Here is a 17,122-nt window from a genome sequence, read left to right on the forward strand (position 1 = left end):
GGCCTTCTTTAGACTACTTGAGTATCTGGAGCATCAGCATTTGTGGGTTCGATTACAGGCTCAAAATGTCCAGAAACAAATAACTTTCAGAAACAAATAACTTTCTTCTGAAACTCGTCCGTCTATTCTTGTTCTGAGAAATGAAGGCTATTCCATGCGAGAAATTGTCAAGAAACTGAAGATCTTGTACAACACTGTGTACTACTCCCCGATGCACAACTGAGCAAGAGGACAAGTACATTAGAGTGTCTAGTTTGAGAAACAGACGCCTCACAAACCCTCAACTGGCAGTTTCATTAAATAGTACCCGCAAAACACCAGTCTCAACGTCAACAGGGAAGAGGCAACTCCTGGATGCTGGCCTGCTAGGCAGAGTTCCTCTGTCCAGTGTCTGTGTTCTTTTGCCCATCTTAATCTTTTATTTTTATTGGCCAGTCTGAGATATGGCTTTTGCTTTGCAGCTCTGCCTAGAAGGCCAGCATCCCGGTATCGCCTCTTCACTGTTGATGTTGAGACTGGTGTTTTGCGGGTACTAAACACAATACTAAACACAATTTAATTAATTTTTTCCAAATTAATTAAAAAACAAAAGCTGAAAGGTCTTGAGACATTAAGGATTCAACCCCTTTGTTATGGCAAGCCTAAATAAGTTCAGGAGTACAAATGTGCTTAACAAGTCACATAAGTTGCATGGATTCACTGTGTGCAATAATATTGTTTAACATGATTTTTAAATGACTACCCCATCTCTGTACCCCACACATAAGATTATCTGTAAGATCCCTCAGTCGCGCTGTGAATTTTAAATACAGACTCAACCATAAAGACCAGGGAGGTTTTCCAATGCCTCTCAAAGAAGGGCACCTTTTGGTAGATGGGTAAAAGAAAAGCAGACATTGAATATCCCTTTGAGCATGGTGAAGTTATTAAGAACACTTTGGATGGTGTATCAATACACCCAGTCACTGCAAAGATACAGGAGTCCTTCCTAACTCCGTTGCCAGAGAGGAAGGAAACCACTCAGGAATGTCACCATGAAACCAATGGTGACTTTAAATCAGTTCGTTTTATGGCTGTGATCGGAGAAAATTTAAGATGGATCAACAACATTGTAGTTACCCCACCATAGTAACCTAAACGACAGAGTGAAAAGAAAGCCTGAACAAAATAAAATATTCCAAAACATGCATCCTGTTTGCAATAAGGCACTAAAGTAAAACTGCCAAAAATGAGGAAAATAAAATAACTTAATGTCCTGAATACAAAGCGTTATGTTTGGGGCAAATCCAACCCATCACTGAGTACCACTCTTCATATTTATGGTGGTGGCTTCTTCATGTTATGTGTATGCTTGTCATCAGCAAGGACTAGGCCGTTTTTTTAGGATAAGAATAAATGGAATAGAGCTTACCACAGGCAAAATCCTAGAGGAAAACCTGTTTGTCTGCATTCCAACAGACACTGGGAGACAAATTGACCTTTCAGCAGGAAAGGCCAAATATATAGACTGGAGTTGCTTACCAAGACAGCATCAAATGTTCTTGAGTGGCCTAGTTACAGTTTTTACTTAAATCGTCTTGAAAATCTATAGCAAGACTTGTAGATTGCTGTCTAGTAATGATCAACAACCAACTTGACAGAGTTTTCTTGTGGTTTCTATGGAAAGTTTTCTTATGTTTTCGGAACAATTTGAGAAGAAGACTTTAAATAGAACCATGAGGAAACTGTAGGAAACGTTATGCTGAAGTACTGAAATTCCCACAGAAGAATGTTGTTTCTTAAACATTCTCAAAACTATTTGAGAACATTCCCAATGTCAAACCAGTTGCAGAACATTCCTAGAAAATTATCAAAATTGAAATTAAATGTAACCATCTTTGAACTTTTTCGGAAATGTTTTATTAAAGTAATGAAATACCAATAAAATATACTGAACAAAAATATAATTGCAACATGCAACAATTTCTACGATTCTACTGAGTTACAGTTCATATAATGAAATCAGTCAATTGAAATTAATTCATTATGTCCAAATCTATGAATTTCACCTGACTGGGCAGGGGCGCAGCCATGGGTGGGCCTGGGAGGGCATAGGCCCACCCATTTGGGAGCCAGGCGCAGCCAATCAGAATGAGTTTCCCCCCCACAAAAGGGCATTATTACAGACAGAAATACTCCTCAATTTCATCAGCTGTCCAGGTGGCTGGTCTCAGACGATCCCGCAGGTGAAGAAGACGGATTTGGAGGTCCTGAGCTGGCATGGTTACACGTGGTCTGCGTTTTGTGAGGCTGGTTGGACGTTCTAAAAAAATCTCTAAAAAGACATTGGAGGTGGCTTATGGTAGAGAAAGTAACATTCAATTCTTTGGCAACAGCTCTGGTGGACATTGCAGTCAGCATGCCAATTGCACGCTCTCTCAAAACTTGAGACATCTGTGGCATTGTGTTGTGTGATAAAACTGCACATTTTAGAGTGGCCTTTTATTGTCCCCAGCACAAGCTGCACGTGTGTAATGATTATGTTGTTAATCAGATTCTTGATATGCCACACCTGTCAGGTGGATGGATTATCTTGGCAAAGGAGAAATGCTCACTAACAGGGATGTAAACAAATGTGTGTTCAAAATTTGAGAGAAATACACTTTTTGTGCATATGGAAAATTTGTAGGATCTTTTATTTCAGCTCTTGAAACTAACACTTTAAATGTTTTATTTATATTTTTGTTCAGTGTACAATTTTTTTGTCAAATTCCTTAAATGTGCTGAGAATGTTCCAACACCAAGAAACTATCCTGCACCATCATCAGAAAGTTGTGGGAAGGTTGTATGCAAAATAACCATAGGCCAACCACGCCCTAAGAAACATATGGTTCTCAGAACATTATGTGCTAGCTGGTTTAGTTGGGGTTCAGCTGTCTTCTAAGTTGGGAATTCTGAAAATGCTTTACAATGACTCATTAAAATGTAGGCTACTATATCAATTGCTATATCTAGACCAAACTGTTCTGTTTTAATTTAAAAAATATATATATATATTCTCTCTATGAAAAGTCTGTTCTATATTTAAGTAAAATAAATTCAGTACAATGATGTTGCAAACTTGATATTTGTCTGTGTGTTTGAGTAGGCCTGCTGTAAAAAAACAAACATACTTTACATCAACTTCATACAGGTGCACCAATACCACATAGAATGAAAGGTTGCTGGATCGAATCTCCAAGCCGACAAGGTAAAAATCAGTCGTTCTGTCTCTGAGCAAGGCAATTAACCCATTGCTCCCCGGGCGGCAATGTTGTTTAAGGCACCCCCCTCACCTCTCTGATTCACTGGGGTTGGGTTAAATGATGCAGAAGACACATTTCAGTTGATTGCATCCAGTTGTACAGCTGACTCTGTATCTCCTTTTCCATTTCCCTTTCCATTTCCCTATCAGTAATAAAATCAGTCATTGGTACCTGGCAATGTTGCAAAAAATGTCCAGAAGACGTCAGTAGCATAAGTCACCAGGAAGATCATGCTGTCAAACAGCTGCTGTAGCTACACATGCCCGGCTAGTTGTAATGAGGTCTGGATATGCATGAATGTACAAATTATGGCGTGCACAAATTAATAAAATAGAATCCCAGAGTGTTCTTAAGATCCCACTGCAAGATACTTATTATTTTGCGTTTTATAATGCGTTATAAAGAGGACTACCAAAGACATTCACAGAACTCCTCCTTGTTCTAACTGTGCTATAACTGTATGGGTCCAAAGGCTAGCCTACCCAGCGTGAGATTTTAGTCCAGGATTTAAAGCAGAAACCACATGGAGAGGCGTTGTCAACGGAGTCAAAATTTGTGTGAGAGAGTAGAGAGCGTCAATCCACATACAGTGCATAGCGTATGCCAATTTTAATTGTCATGAGAATCCATATAAACAGTTGTTTTTGTTATGGTCGCTATGTAGCCCTTGTATATTTTTGTTGTGTGTTCCTTTTTACTCAACTTAAAATGTCCTACGGGAGCCACCATACATATCTTCACTAACCAGTTATGTTAGCTCAACAATGTGAGGAGAGTTGTAGACACTCCCGAGCAGTTTGTAAAGACTTTAGTCTTGTTCTTCCTACATAACAGCATTCTCTCTTGAAATCTGAGTCCTTGCGTTTCCCAGCCCAGCCTGCCTAGGCTATATGCTATCGAAATCAACAAAGGTAGGCTGCAATTGTTTTCAATTATAAACTTGGTGATTCAAGCCCTGAATGCTGATTCGCTGACAGCCGTGGTATATCAGACTGTATTCCACAGGTATGACAAAACATGTATTTTTACTGCTCTAATTACTTTGTAACCAGTTTATAATAGCAATAAGGCATCTCGGGGTTGTGGTATATGGCCAATATACCACGGCTAAGGGCTGTATCCAGGCACCCCACATTGCGTCGTGCATAAGAACAGCCCTTAGCCGTGGTATATTGGCCATATACCACACCCCTTCGTGCCTTATTGCTTAAATATATAGCCTGTTTGACTGAAACCTTTGCTTACAGCCCAATACATTTTAAACTACATCTTTAGCTAGTCTACTTAGCATAGGGAAAATAGTCCTCTGTACCACACCACCACATTCCACTATTTAACCTATCTAATCCTACTCCAGACCAATGTCTGTGAGGACAGAACACTACCACTCAACACCCCCCCCCGCAACTGTTATGCAGTAAAACTTCGCAATCCCAAGTATTTCTCTGCTGCTGCCAACACAACCTTTATTTTCTGTGATTTAAAAAACCATAGCTATAAATGCCAAGAAACCTACCTTACTCAAGCAAATACAGTATTCTTCCCATCACTCTATTAGTCTCTGCCTAATCGCAGGAATCCTCTCAGGATCCCTCACCCTGTACCCATCTTCCTCTACCGCTCTCTTCACCACTTCCACATACGACACTATCTGTACGACTATGACGGTAGCAACCTCAACCTGCCTTTGTCTCACCGGACACCTCCGATCTCTAGCCCCATGGGCACCCCCACAACTAACATCCAAACTACACATTCCATCATCTTATGCCCTCTTGCACACTTCTCACATCTAGGACTCTCCCTCCTACTTACTGCTGCAACATGCCCATTAATTTGATGCATTAAACACCGAAGTGTTTCACGGGATAACTCTCACTTCCTACCTGCCAAAGATTACAGCAAAACTTTTCCGTTTCCCAACTCTCTCCACCGGATCTGTGTCGCAACCAGGGTTGGGGAATAACGTATTAAAAATGCTTTCACACTTCTATGTTCTCTCAATGACATTTAAATCATCATTGAAAAAAGGTGCAAGTTTTTAAGTTTGTTCCAACTGAGCGTGTCTGACCACAAGTCAGAGACCACTATGATGACACACCAAATATGTTTGAATGATCGCTGGAAAAGATCAGGAATAGGTTTTTGTAGGCTACAGTCCAAGCTATGTCTTCCAAGTGGTGCGACTGCTGTTGGCATCCAAAGATTAATCAATAAATGCTTGGAGGTAAGGACAACAGCAGTGGTGTAGTCTAAATGCGATACGGATATCACTTATTATTGATATCTACATAGCTAATTGATGTGAATCACTGCTGCTCTCTCTCATTTAGCTATTTGCGCCTTACGGATTGTGGTTGTTGTGGATGGCTGTTCACAAATCTAAATGTGTATTTGCTCAATCTAATTCATGCTGATAAAAAAATGAATCCATAGCCCTAATGGAAACATGCATAAACCCGCAATTTTGATAGACTTAAAGGGGCAATCTGTAGTTGCTACATCCATTTTTGGACTAATACATATACAGTGAGGGAAAAAAGTATTTGATCCCCTGCTGATTTTGTACGTTTTCCCACTGACAAAGAAATGATCAGTCTATAATTTTAATGGTAGGTTTATTTGAACAGTGAGAGACAGAATAACAACAAATAAATCCAGAAAAACGCATGTCAAAAATTTTATAAATTGATTCGCATTTTAATGAGGGAAATAAGTATTTGACCCCCTCTCAATCAGAAAGGTTTCTGGCTCCCATGTGTCTTTTATACAGGTAACGAGCTGAGATTAGGAGCACACTCTTAAAGGGAGTGTTCCTAATCTCAGCTTGTTACCTGTATAAAAGACACCTGTCCACAGAAGCAATCAATCAATCAGATTCCAAACTCTCCATCATGGCCAAGACCAAAGAGCTCTCCAAGGATGTCAGGGACAAGATTGTAGACCTACACAAGGCTGGAATGGGCTACAAGACCATCGCCAAGCAGCTTGGTGAGAAGGTGACAACAGTTGGTGCGATTATTCGCAAATGGAAGAAACACAAAAGAACTGTCAATCTCCCTCGGCCTGGGGCTCCATGCAAGATCTCACCTCGTGGAGTTGCAATGATCATGAGAACGGTGAGGAATCAGCCCAGAACTACACGGGAGGATCTTGTCAATGATCTCAATGCAGCTGGGACCATAGTCACCAAGAAAACAATTGGTAACACACTACGCCGTGAAGGACTGAAATCCTGCAGCGCCCGCAAGGTCCCCCTTCTCAAGAAAGCACATATACATGCCCGTCTGAAGTTTGCCAATGAACATTTGAATGATTCAGAGGACAACTGGGTGAAAGTGTTGTGGTCAGATGAGACCAAAATGGAGCTCTTTGGAATCAACTCAACTCGCCGTGTTTGGAGGAGGAGGAATGCTGCCAATGACCCCAAGAAGAACATCCCCACCGTCAAACATGGAGGTGGAAACTATGCTTTGGGGGTGTTTTACTGCTAAGGGGACAGGACAAATTCACCGCATCAAAGGGACGATGGACGGGGCCATGTACCGTCAAATCTTGGGTGAGAACCTCCTTCCCTCAGCCAGGGCATTGAAAATGGGTCGTGGATGGGTATACCAGCATGACAACGACCCAAAACACATGGCCAAGGCAACAAAGGAGTGGCTCAAGAAGAAGCGCATTAAGGTCCTGGAGTGGCCTAGCCAGTCTCCAGACCTTAATCCTGTAGAAAATCTGTGGAGGGAGCTGAAGGTTCGAGTTGCCAAACGTCAGCCTCGAAACCTTAATGACTTGAAGAAGATCTGCAAAGAGGAGTGGGACAAAATCCCTCCTGAGATGTGTGCAAACCTGGTGGCCAACTACAAGAAACGTCTGACCTCTGTGATTGCCAACAAGGGTTTTGCCACCAAGTACTAAATCATGTTTTGCAGAGGGGTCAAATACTTATTTCCCTCATTAAAATGCAAATCAATTTATAACATTTTTGACATGTGTTTTTCTGGATTTTTTTGTTGTTATTCTGTCTCTCACTGTTCAAATAAACCTACCATTAAAATTATAGACTGATCATTTCTTTGTCAGTGGGCAAACTTACAAAATCAGCAGGGGATCAAATACTTTTTTCCCTCACTGTATTTATACGGTTGATGTCGGAAGTTTACATAGACTTTAGCCAAATACATTTAAACTCAGTTTTTCACAATTCCTGACATTTAATCCCAGTAAAAATGCCATGTCTTAGGTCAATTAGGATCACCACTTTATTTTAAGAATGTGAAATGTCAGAATAATAGTAGAGAATTTATTTCAGCTTTTATTTCTTTCATCACATTCCCAGTGGGTCAGAAGTTTACATACACTCAATTGGTATTTGGTAGCATTGCCTTTAAATTGTTTAACTTGGGTCAAATGTTTCGGGTAGCCTTCCACAAGCTTCCCACAATAAGTTGGGTAAATTTTGGCCCATTCCTCCTGACAGAGCTGGGGTAACTGAGTCAGGTGTGTAGGACTCCTTGCTCGCACATGCTTTTTCAGTTCTGTCCACAAATTTTCTATAGGATTGAGGTCAGGGCTTCATATTTGGATTTGCCCTTTAAACAGCTGCATATTATCAAGATATCAAAGTGTCACCAACAGAAAGATAAACAATAGGCCTATAGCAAATGCGTCACATGGCATTCATTTTTCACATGTAAATAGCACTTTTCAGTAGTGCTCAAAGCATGCCATTCCATGAGCGCAGCATTTTTTTCAACTCGAACGAGTGAGCACAATCAGTCCTCCATGACAACAAAATCATAAGCAACAGAGTAGGGCTGGCTAATAAGTCCTTCGTTTTTGGGTCATGCTCAGGTAAAGCAATTTGGCTAATCTATACTTCCATATTTCCAAGTCCTATTCTTGAAGATCAAGGGGTATAACATTCTGATAGACTTTGATTTTTAATGTAAAGATGTAATTTATAATTAAGTCGTATTATATGTAGTAGAAGGTAATGGGTTAAAAGCAGCTTACATAATCAACCCATAAAGTAAAATTGTACATCCATATATGGCCAGCTATGTAAATTTGAACATTGATTTATTCTGCAATAGATGTCGTTCAGTTGGTAACATACATTTTTATCTTCTTCTAATGCCTCTGAAGGGGAAAGTAATCTAAAAGTAACTGAATGTAATCAGATTACGTTACTGAGTTTGGATAATCCAAAAGTTACGTAACTGATTACAATTTTAGACAGGTAACTAGTAACTAACGGATTACATTTAGAAAGTCACGTACCCAACCAAACGGCGAGCGTCACAGACACCGGGAATCTTCACTTTCAACTAATCTTCCTCAACATTTAATGCTACCCACGTTATCACTCCTTTCAAAGGTGTCCTGCTCTGGAGATCAAAGCAAGTCACATTGTCTCTAATCGCGTGATCCGGAGCACCCGCTCCCTCTGGGTGGAAGAAACACAACAAATCATCCCTAGTCCACCCCTTAGTTACTTTTACCAACTCAACAGTACCGAACCTCTTCTCCACCCAACCTACCACCACATATTGATCATCCAAAATGGAAGGATCCATTCTCTACACGAATATCACTCGCACTGGCCCAGAATCATCCTTTACCTCCTCGGACAAGTCCCGACCTTGGTGGTCCTCATTGCAGGAACTTCATCCACACTCTCATCAGGGCCCATCACTGAGCTACTGAAACACGTATCCCTTTTTTTGTACTTGAAACCAACCTTCCTTGTCACACTGCTTCCCTCTACACTCAACTTCTTCTCAACAGTCATCACTGCACCTGCCACCACATCTAATTCATCTTCACACTCGTCCTACTCCATTTCCTAAAGTTCTTCCAAAAGTTCTGTGAAATCCCTCATTCCATAATCCCTCATAAACGTTTCTACTCTTTCATTTTTTTCTTGTCCATTATCTTCTCCTTCACTAGATCTTTTAGAAGGCCTGTGTTATCCTCCACTCCATGTTTATTAATAATATGCTCCACTTTCTTCCTTATTTCCTTTTCTGCCATCTTCTCCAGTCACTCCTGTTCTCCCTTACCAATATTGCTCCGCATAGATGCGAGGAAAAATACACTACCAGTCAAAAGTTTGGACACAGTACTCATTCCACTGTTTTCCTTTAATTTTCCTTTTTTCTACATAGTAGAATAGTAGTGAAGATATCAAAACTCTAAAATCACATATGTGGAATCATGTAGTAGCCAAACAAGTGTTAAACAGATCAAAATATATTTTATGTTTGAGATTCTTCAAAGGAGCCACCCTTTGCCTTGATGACAGCTTTGCACACTCTTGGCATTCACTCAACCAGATTCATGAGGTAGTCACCTGGAATGCATTTCAATTAACAGGTGTGCCCTGTTAAAAGTTAATTTGTGGAATTTCTTAATGCGTTTGAGCCAATCAGTTGTGTTTTGGCAAGGTAGGGTTATACAAAAAATAGCCCTGTTTGGTAAAAGACCAAGTCCATATTATGGCAATAACAGCTCAAATAAGCAAAGAGAAACGACAATCCATCATTACTTCAAGACATGAAGGTCAGTCAATCCATAATATTTCAAGAACTTTGAAAGTTTGTTCAAGTGCAGTCGCAAAAACCATCAAGCGCTATGATGAAACTGGCTCTCATGAGGACCGCCACAGGAAAGGAAGATCCAGAGTTACCTCTGCTGCAGAGGATAAGTTCATTAGAGTTACCAGAAAATGCAGCCCAAATAAATGTTTCACATAGTGTTCAAGTAACAGACACATCTCAACATCAACTGTTCAGAGGAGACTGCGTGAATCAGGCCTTCATGGTCGAATTCCTGCAAATTACTAAAGGACACCAACAAGAAGATGAGACTTGTTTGGGCCAAGAAACAAGCAATGGACATTAGACCGGTGGAAATCTATCCTTTGGTGTGATGAGTCGAAATTTGAGATTTTTAGTTCCAACCACCGTGTCTTTGTGAGACGCAGAGTAGGTGAATGGATGATCTCCGCATGTGTGGTTCCCACCGTGAAGCATGGAGAAGGAGGTATGATGGTGCTTTACTGGTGACATTGTCTGTGATTTATTTACAATTCAAGGCACACATAACCAGCATGGCTACCACAGCATTCTGCAGCAATATGCCATCACATCTGGTTTGTGCTTAGTGGGACCATCATTTGTTTTTCAACAGGACAATGACCCAACACACCTCCAGGCTGTGTAAGGGCTATTTGACCAAAAAGGAGAGTGATGGAGTGCTGCATCAGATGACCTGGCCTCCACAATCCCCTGACCTCAACCCAATTGAGATGGTTTGGGATGAGTTGGACCACAGAGGGAAGGAAAAGCAGCCAACAATTGCTCAGCATATGTGGGAACTCGTTCAAGACTATTGGAAAAGCATTCCAGGTGAAGCTGGTTGAGAGAATGCCAAGAGTGTGCAAAGCTCGCAGGCTGTCTGTTTTCTTTCAGTTCCTAACGTGCAGTTAGATGTTGGAACATTGCTGCGCGGAGTTGCTTCCATTCAGCCACGAGCATTAGTGAGGTCGGAAACTGATGTTGGCCTATTAGGCCTGGCTCGCAGTCTGTGTTCCAATTCATCCCAAAGGTGTTCGATGGGGTTGAGGTCAGGTTTCTGTGCAGTCCAGTCAAGTTCTTCCGCACCGATCTCGACAAACCATTTCTGTATTGACCTCGCTTTGTGCACGGGGCATTGTCATGCTGAAACAGGAAAGGGACTTCCCCAAACTGTTGTCACAAGGTTTGAAGCACAGCATCGTCTAGAATGTCATTGTATGCTCTTGTGTTAAAATTTCCCTTCACTGGAACTAAGGGGCCTAGTCCAAACCATTAAAAACAGCCCCAGACCATTATTTATCCTTCAACAAACTTTACAGTTGGCACTATGCATTGGTGCAGGTAGCGTTCTCCTGGCATCCGCCAAACCCAGAATTGTCCGTCAGTCTGCTAGATGGTGAAGCGTGATTCATCACTCCAGAGAGCGCGTTTCCACTGCTCCCGAGTCCAATGGCGTCGAGCTTTACACCACTCCAGCTGACGCTTGGCATTGCACATGGTGATCTTAGGCTTGTTTGCAGTTGCTTGGCCATGGAACCCATTTCATGAAGCTCCCGAAGAACAGTTATTGTGCTCATGTCACTTCCAGAGGCAGTTTGGACCTCAGTAGTGAGTGTTGTAACAGTGGACAGACGATTTTGATGCGCTACGCGCTTCAGCACTTGGCGGTCCCGTTCTGTGAGCCAGTGTGGTCTACCACTTCGCAGCTGAGCTGTTGTTACTGCTAGACGTTTCCACTTCACAATAACAGTTAACCGGGGCAGCACTAGCAGGGCAGAAATTTTACAATCTGACTTGTTGGAAAGGTCGCATCTTATGACGGTGCCACGTTAAAAGTAACTGAGCTCTTCAGTAAGGCCATTCGATTGCCAATGTTTGTCTATGGAGATTGTATGGCTGTGTGCTCGATTTTATACAGCTGTTAGCAACGGGTGTGGCTGAAATAGCCAAATTCACAAATTTGAAGGGGTGTCCACATACTTTTGTGTATATATAGTGTAGAAATAGCTATTGAACCAAGCATGCCATGACTATGAAGACGGTATATTCTGAATCAGGGGTGGGTGGAGAACAATCCACACCTCAAAAATATATATATAGATTTGGGATTTCAATCTTCAATAGCTCTTACACAAAGTGTGCCATGACTATGATAATTTACATTTACATTTGAGTCATTTAGCAGATGCTCTTATCCAGAGACACTTACAGTTAGTGCATTCATCTTAAAGGAAAACTCCACCCAAAAACGACATTTTGATATTTGTTTTATTAGTCCATTGTGGACATAGTCCCAAAAATGTTTTGCTTGTCAGCAATCAGGTTTTCAAGATATCTAACATTCAAAATACATAAATCATCATATGATGCAAAATCCATCATACAGGGATGATTTCTGTATTTTGAAAGTTACATATCTTGAAAACTTGAAGGATCGGGGTGACATGAGAGAACTTGGGAAGGTTGAAAACCAGGCGGGCTGGAGTATTCTGGATAAATTGCAGGGGTTTGATGGCACAAGCGGGGAGCCCAGCCAACAGCGAGTTGCAGTAGTCCAGAAGGGAGATGACCTGCGCTGCTTCGTGTGTGAGGTAGGGTTGTTCTCTACAGATGTTGTAGAACATGAACCTGCAAGAGCGCTGCTTTGATGTTTGCAGAGAACCACAGGGTGTTGTCCAGGTTCACGCTAAGTTTCTTTGCACTCTGGGAGGGCGACACTGTGGAGTTGTCAACCATGATATATTCTGAATCGGGGGGGGGGGGGCAAAATTAATAGATTTTTGAGGGATGGAAATGTTTGTTTTCTCTTCTGGATTTTAATCTTCAATAGCTCTTAGACAAAGTTTTCTATGACTATGAAAATTATATATTCTTATGTGGGGAGGATGGATAAAAATCCACTTTTTGTTGATGTTGAAATGTAGTTATTTTTTAAATTTTATTTTTTACTTTCAATTTTACACAAAGCGTACCATGACTATGAAAAGAACACAGCTCAGGAAATAATTAAGTGACCACTGCAGAATTATCAGTTTCTCTGGTTTTACTATTTATAGGTATGTGTTTGGGTAAAATTAACATTTTCATTTTATTCTATAAACTACTGACAACATTTATCCCAAATATTGTCATTTAGAGCATTTATTTGCAGAAAATGACAACTGGTCAAAATAACAAAAAAGATGCAGTGATGTCAGACCTCGAATAATGCAAAGAAAATAAGTTAATATTCATTTTTAAAACAACACAATAGTAGTGTTTTAACTGAGGAAGAGTGTGTGGCGTGGAGCATTGTCCTGCTGGAAAAAACAATCCTCAGATATGGGGAACATTGTCAGCAGAAGGAAGCAAGTTTTCTTCCTCCACCAAATTTCACAGTGGGTGCGAGACACTGTGGCTTGTAGGTCTCTCCAGGTCTCGCACCCATTGTGAAATTTGGTGGAGGATCGGTGATGATCTGGGGGTGCTTCAGCAAGGCTGGAATCAGACAGATTTGTCTTTTGTGAAGGACGCATGAATCAAGCCACGTACAAGGTTGTCCGGGAGAAAACTTGCTTCGGTTTCTTCCTTAACTAGACTTAATGGCTTTTCGGTTTTAAAAAAATGGGGAAAATATTTGTGCTCTCTTAATAAAACATAATTTCCCACCACCATTTTCAGATTTTCTGACAACTTCCGGATGTTGCACACCTCGTGAGTCTTGGTTACCACTGGATGAACACGCACCACAACATCAGGAAGTAGTATTAGCCACGGTGGTGGAAATTTGTGTTTTATTAACAGTATAGCACGCAAATTTCCCATATTTTTTTCCCATGTGGTTTCTTCCTTCACAGACTCCATAACATGATGACTTCTTCTTAAATATTTGGTCACATGATTGATTTTGTGTATAGTTTCCTAGAAACAAGGAGTGACTCAACTAAACCTCTGTCCCTTTCATTTTTGGCTAAACTTTTGAGCAACTGAAATGGTCTATTTGTTGTTAAACAGATGCACAAATACAGCATGCAATTGGAAAGTTTAGTTTTTGGTGAAGGAATGTGTCCCAAGCAATTCTATGGTGACAGGGCAAAAACTGTACCCTTCTCACCTCCTTCCCTCAGGAGACAGCTCACTGCAGAATGAGTCCACACAGTGCTGCCAGAGTGGTGGTGGTTGGTGCTGGTCTAGCAGGCTTATCTGCAGCTTCCACCCTGGTGAAAGCTGGCTTTCAGCACATCCAAGTCCTGGAGGCTATGGACAGGCCTGGAGGCCGGGTCTACACCACAAGACCCTTTGGCCAGAATGTAATTGAGCTGGGGGCCAACTGGATCCACGGTCAGGAGGCCAACCCTCTCTTCCTGCTAGCCCAGGAGCAGGGCCTGCTGCTGGAGGAGAGAGGCTCAGCCAGCATCATGTGCCTGCCAGGCTCCGTCACCCCTAGGGACTATTTCTTCCGGGAGAGCAGGCGACAGCTTCCGGTGGACGAGGTGGAGCAGGTGTGTTCCTTTTTCAGCGGGCTCACCTCCAGGGCCTTCGAATCAGAGTTGGAGCCGAGGCACAGCAGTCAGAGCCTGGGGGGCTACCTGGACGAGGAGTTCGCCCAATCACCCCTGGCGACCTCCGAGGACGGCCCAAGGGTATTCGAGTGGTGCAAGAGGAGCGAATGCACGGATGAGGCCAGCTCCTCCCTCTATGAGGTGTCTGCCTCGCAGCTGGGTCACTATGTGGCCTTGGAGGGGGGCTTTTTCAATTCTTTGGGCCCCGGAGGTTATCAGGCCCTGGCAGACACCCTCTTGGACAACCTTCCGCCTGGAGCCGTGCTGTGTGACAGGCCGGTACACAGCATCCACTGGGCCCTGCAGGAGGAGAAGAACCACACCTGTCCAGTCAGAGTGCTGTGCCAGGGGGGCCAGTGCTTCATGGCAGATCACGTCATTGTGACCGTCCCTTTAGGCTTCCTGAAAGAGATTGCAGTGGCCATGTTTGAGCCAGCCCTCCCCAAGTCCAAGGCCGACGCCATTGAGAGACTGGGCTTCGGCACGGTGGACAAGATTTACCTGCGGTTCGAGGACAGGTTCTGGCCCCACGACTGTGCCGGGATCCAGCTGGTGTGGGACGCGGGGCCCGAGGATGAGGAGGTATACCAGCACTCTCAGTCAGAGGGTGGGGCCTGGAGAGACATGTGGTATAAGAAGATCTGTGGCTTTGACACGGTGGCCCGTCATCCCACAGTCCTCTGCGGCTGGATCACAGGCCGGGAGGCCCAACACATGGAGAGCCTGGATGAGAAGATAGTGGGAGAGGTGTGTGTAAGGTGTGTATCAGGTCTGCTTATCAATCAGGTGCACAGGTCAAAGGTTCAATCATTGGGTGTGTGGGAGAGAGGTGTGGCCATCATATCTCATCACTGAGATATGTGACATTCATGTTGAACCTTTCACCCTGCCTTTAAGGTGGTGTCTGTAGATGGCCTCAGATTCCATGCTTTTTATGCCCTTGAATACCATACAATGGTTTACCACACTAATATTTAAGGACTTTTTATTTTGCTATTGTTTTGTGCTTGATGACAAAAGTGAGTTTGTAAAAAAAAAAAGCTCTTCTTATTTCTAAACAACCTATTTTGCAACATTCAAGAATGAGCTATTGCTCACCAAGCAAAAAAACTGTGTGAGAGTGCATGCATGAAGAATTAAATCAGAAACACACAGTCATCAGTTTTAATCCCATTATTAGTCAGCTATTCTTTTGGCAAACTGCGTTTGCATGTTCAGAATGAGTAACAATCAGGCTTGTGTTTTGACAGAATGCTCAGGTCCTTCACTGGCTGGTCAGTACCAGAGCCAGCCCAGGTCCTGATGTCCAAGTGGGGGAGTGAGCGTTTTGTCCGTGGTTCCTATACGTACCCCCCTCCAGGAGTGGACGCTGTGAGGGAACACACAGCCCTGGCAGCCCCTCTTCCTTTGCCCTGTGAGGCTGGATACTCACAGGCAAAGGTACAGTACATGATGTTCACAACCCTTCCTGAGCGCACATGATTCTGACAACAACTTTCATGTACAGTTGGCAACACTTTAAAATGAAGATAGCTTCTAGTAATATGCTTCTAACGGCTCATTATTGCAATAACTAATATCTTTGACATACCTACTTCCTAATAACATGCTAGTAAGCATGTACAGTAGTTTGACATGGCTAATATTGGTACACATACCGTCAAGTTTGTAAGTGTATGAACCAGCGATATGTCTCTAAGTTAGCCAACTTGCCTTTGAGACGGCATCAATTAAGCCGCGGTATCACTCAGAATGATCTCAGTCAGTGTTCATTTTATGGTCGGCAAGCTGACCCTTAATCAGGTTTTATGGAGCAGCTATTTTCGCTCAGTATCTGCAATTGAAGCCAAGATCATATACCAAATACCAATCGAGTTGGTGGTGCTTTGTAGACTGTGACCTCTTTTTTTTTAATGATGCGTTGTAGAATTGCATAATATACACATGTGATTTACGATAAAGATAATACTCAGGGACCAAAGTTTGTGTGTTTGTGTCTGTCAGTCCTGGGGGTCAATTCAGTTTTCAATTTAGTCAGTTCATTCAGTGAATTAAAATGATATTCATGAAATGGAAATGATCCATTGTTTTCTATTAAGATTTTTCAATTCGTGAATCGAATTTCAAATGACTCCCTGAATTGACCTCCACTCTGGTCTGTGTATGTTCAGCCTCTTCAGGTGCTGTTTGCTGGCGAGGCCACCCACGCTAACTTCTACACCACCACTCACGGGGCTTACATGACGGGCATCAGAGAAGCACAACGACTCATTGACCTTTACGCCGATAGTGAGCCCGATTCCTATAACGAGTGATACACAAAACGCCTCATTAACTAAGAACTCTAGCTTCTCAACAGGTTACTGATACTGACGAAATTACCGTGAATTGTTTTCAGCAAGCAGCTGCTTGAAATCATTAGCCACTATGAATGTCGCCACTATGGATTCAGCTGTGGACTTTGGTCACCATCATGCGATTGTGTTAAAGTTGAAGTGCTTTGTAATTGTAGTTGTATGTCACAGTATCAGTTCTTTCTTTTAGGGATTGGTTAGCATACTAATAATGAATAATGAATGCTAATGAATACTCATAATGAAATGACTTTTTTTCCTTCTTTCATGTAAATTGAAACCGTAGCAGTAATTCATTGACAACTTTTTTTTTTTTTTACACAAATACATTTTTTGTGATGAATATATTAATTGGATCCCAATTA

The 17,122-nt window shown here is 42.2% G+C and overlaps 1 protein-coding gene across 3 annotated transcripts; it reads left to right on the forward strand.

The window, feature by feature from the left end:
• The first annotated feature begins 3,820 nt into the window (after positions 1 to 3,820).
• zgc:66484 (spermine oxidase) lies at positions 3,821 to 17,005 on the forward strand. 3 transcript variants are annotated; one of them, XM_029703501.1, is made up of 4 exons: positions 3,821 to 3,841; positions 13,969 to 15,161; positions 15,654 to 15,843; positions 16,575 to 17,005. In XM_029703501.1, exons 2-4 carry the CDS (start codon positions 13,987 to 13,989, stop codon positions 16,716 to 16,718), a joined length of 1,509 nt encoding a protein of 502 aa, XP_029559361.1. In that variant the 5' UTR covers positions 3,821 to 3,841; positions 13,969 to 13,986; the 3' UTR covers positions 16,719 to 17,005. The 3 variants fall into 3 exon arrangements, with proteins under 3 accessions (XP_029559361.1, XP_029559359.1, XP_029559360.1); XM_029703499.1 differs by lacking the exon at positions 3,821 to 3,841 and adding an exon at positions 3,916 to 4,195; XM_029703500.1 differs by lacking the exon at positions 3,821 to 3,841 and adding an exon at positions 13,325 to 13,555.
• The last annotated feature ends 117 nt before the right edge of the window (positions 17,006 to 17,122 follow it).

Source organism: Salmo trutta, chromosome 20 (genome assembly GCF_901001165.1).
Source record: "Salmo trutta chromosome 20, fSalTru1.1, whole genome shotgun sequence".
In the NCBI taxonomy this organism is placed as follows: domain Eukaryota; kingdom Metazoa; phylum Chordata; class Actinopteri; order Salmoniformes; family Salmonidae; genus Salmo; species Salmo trutta.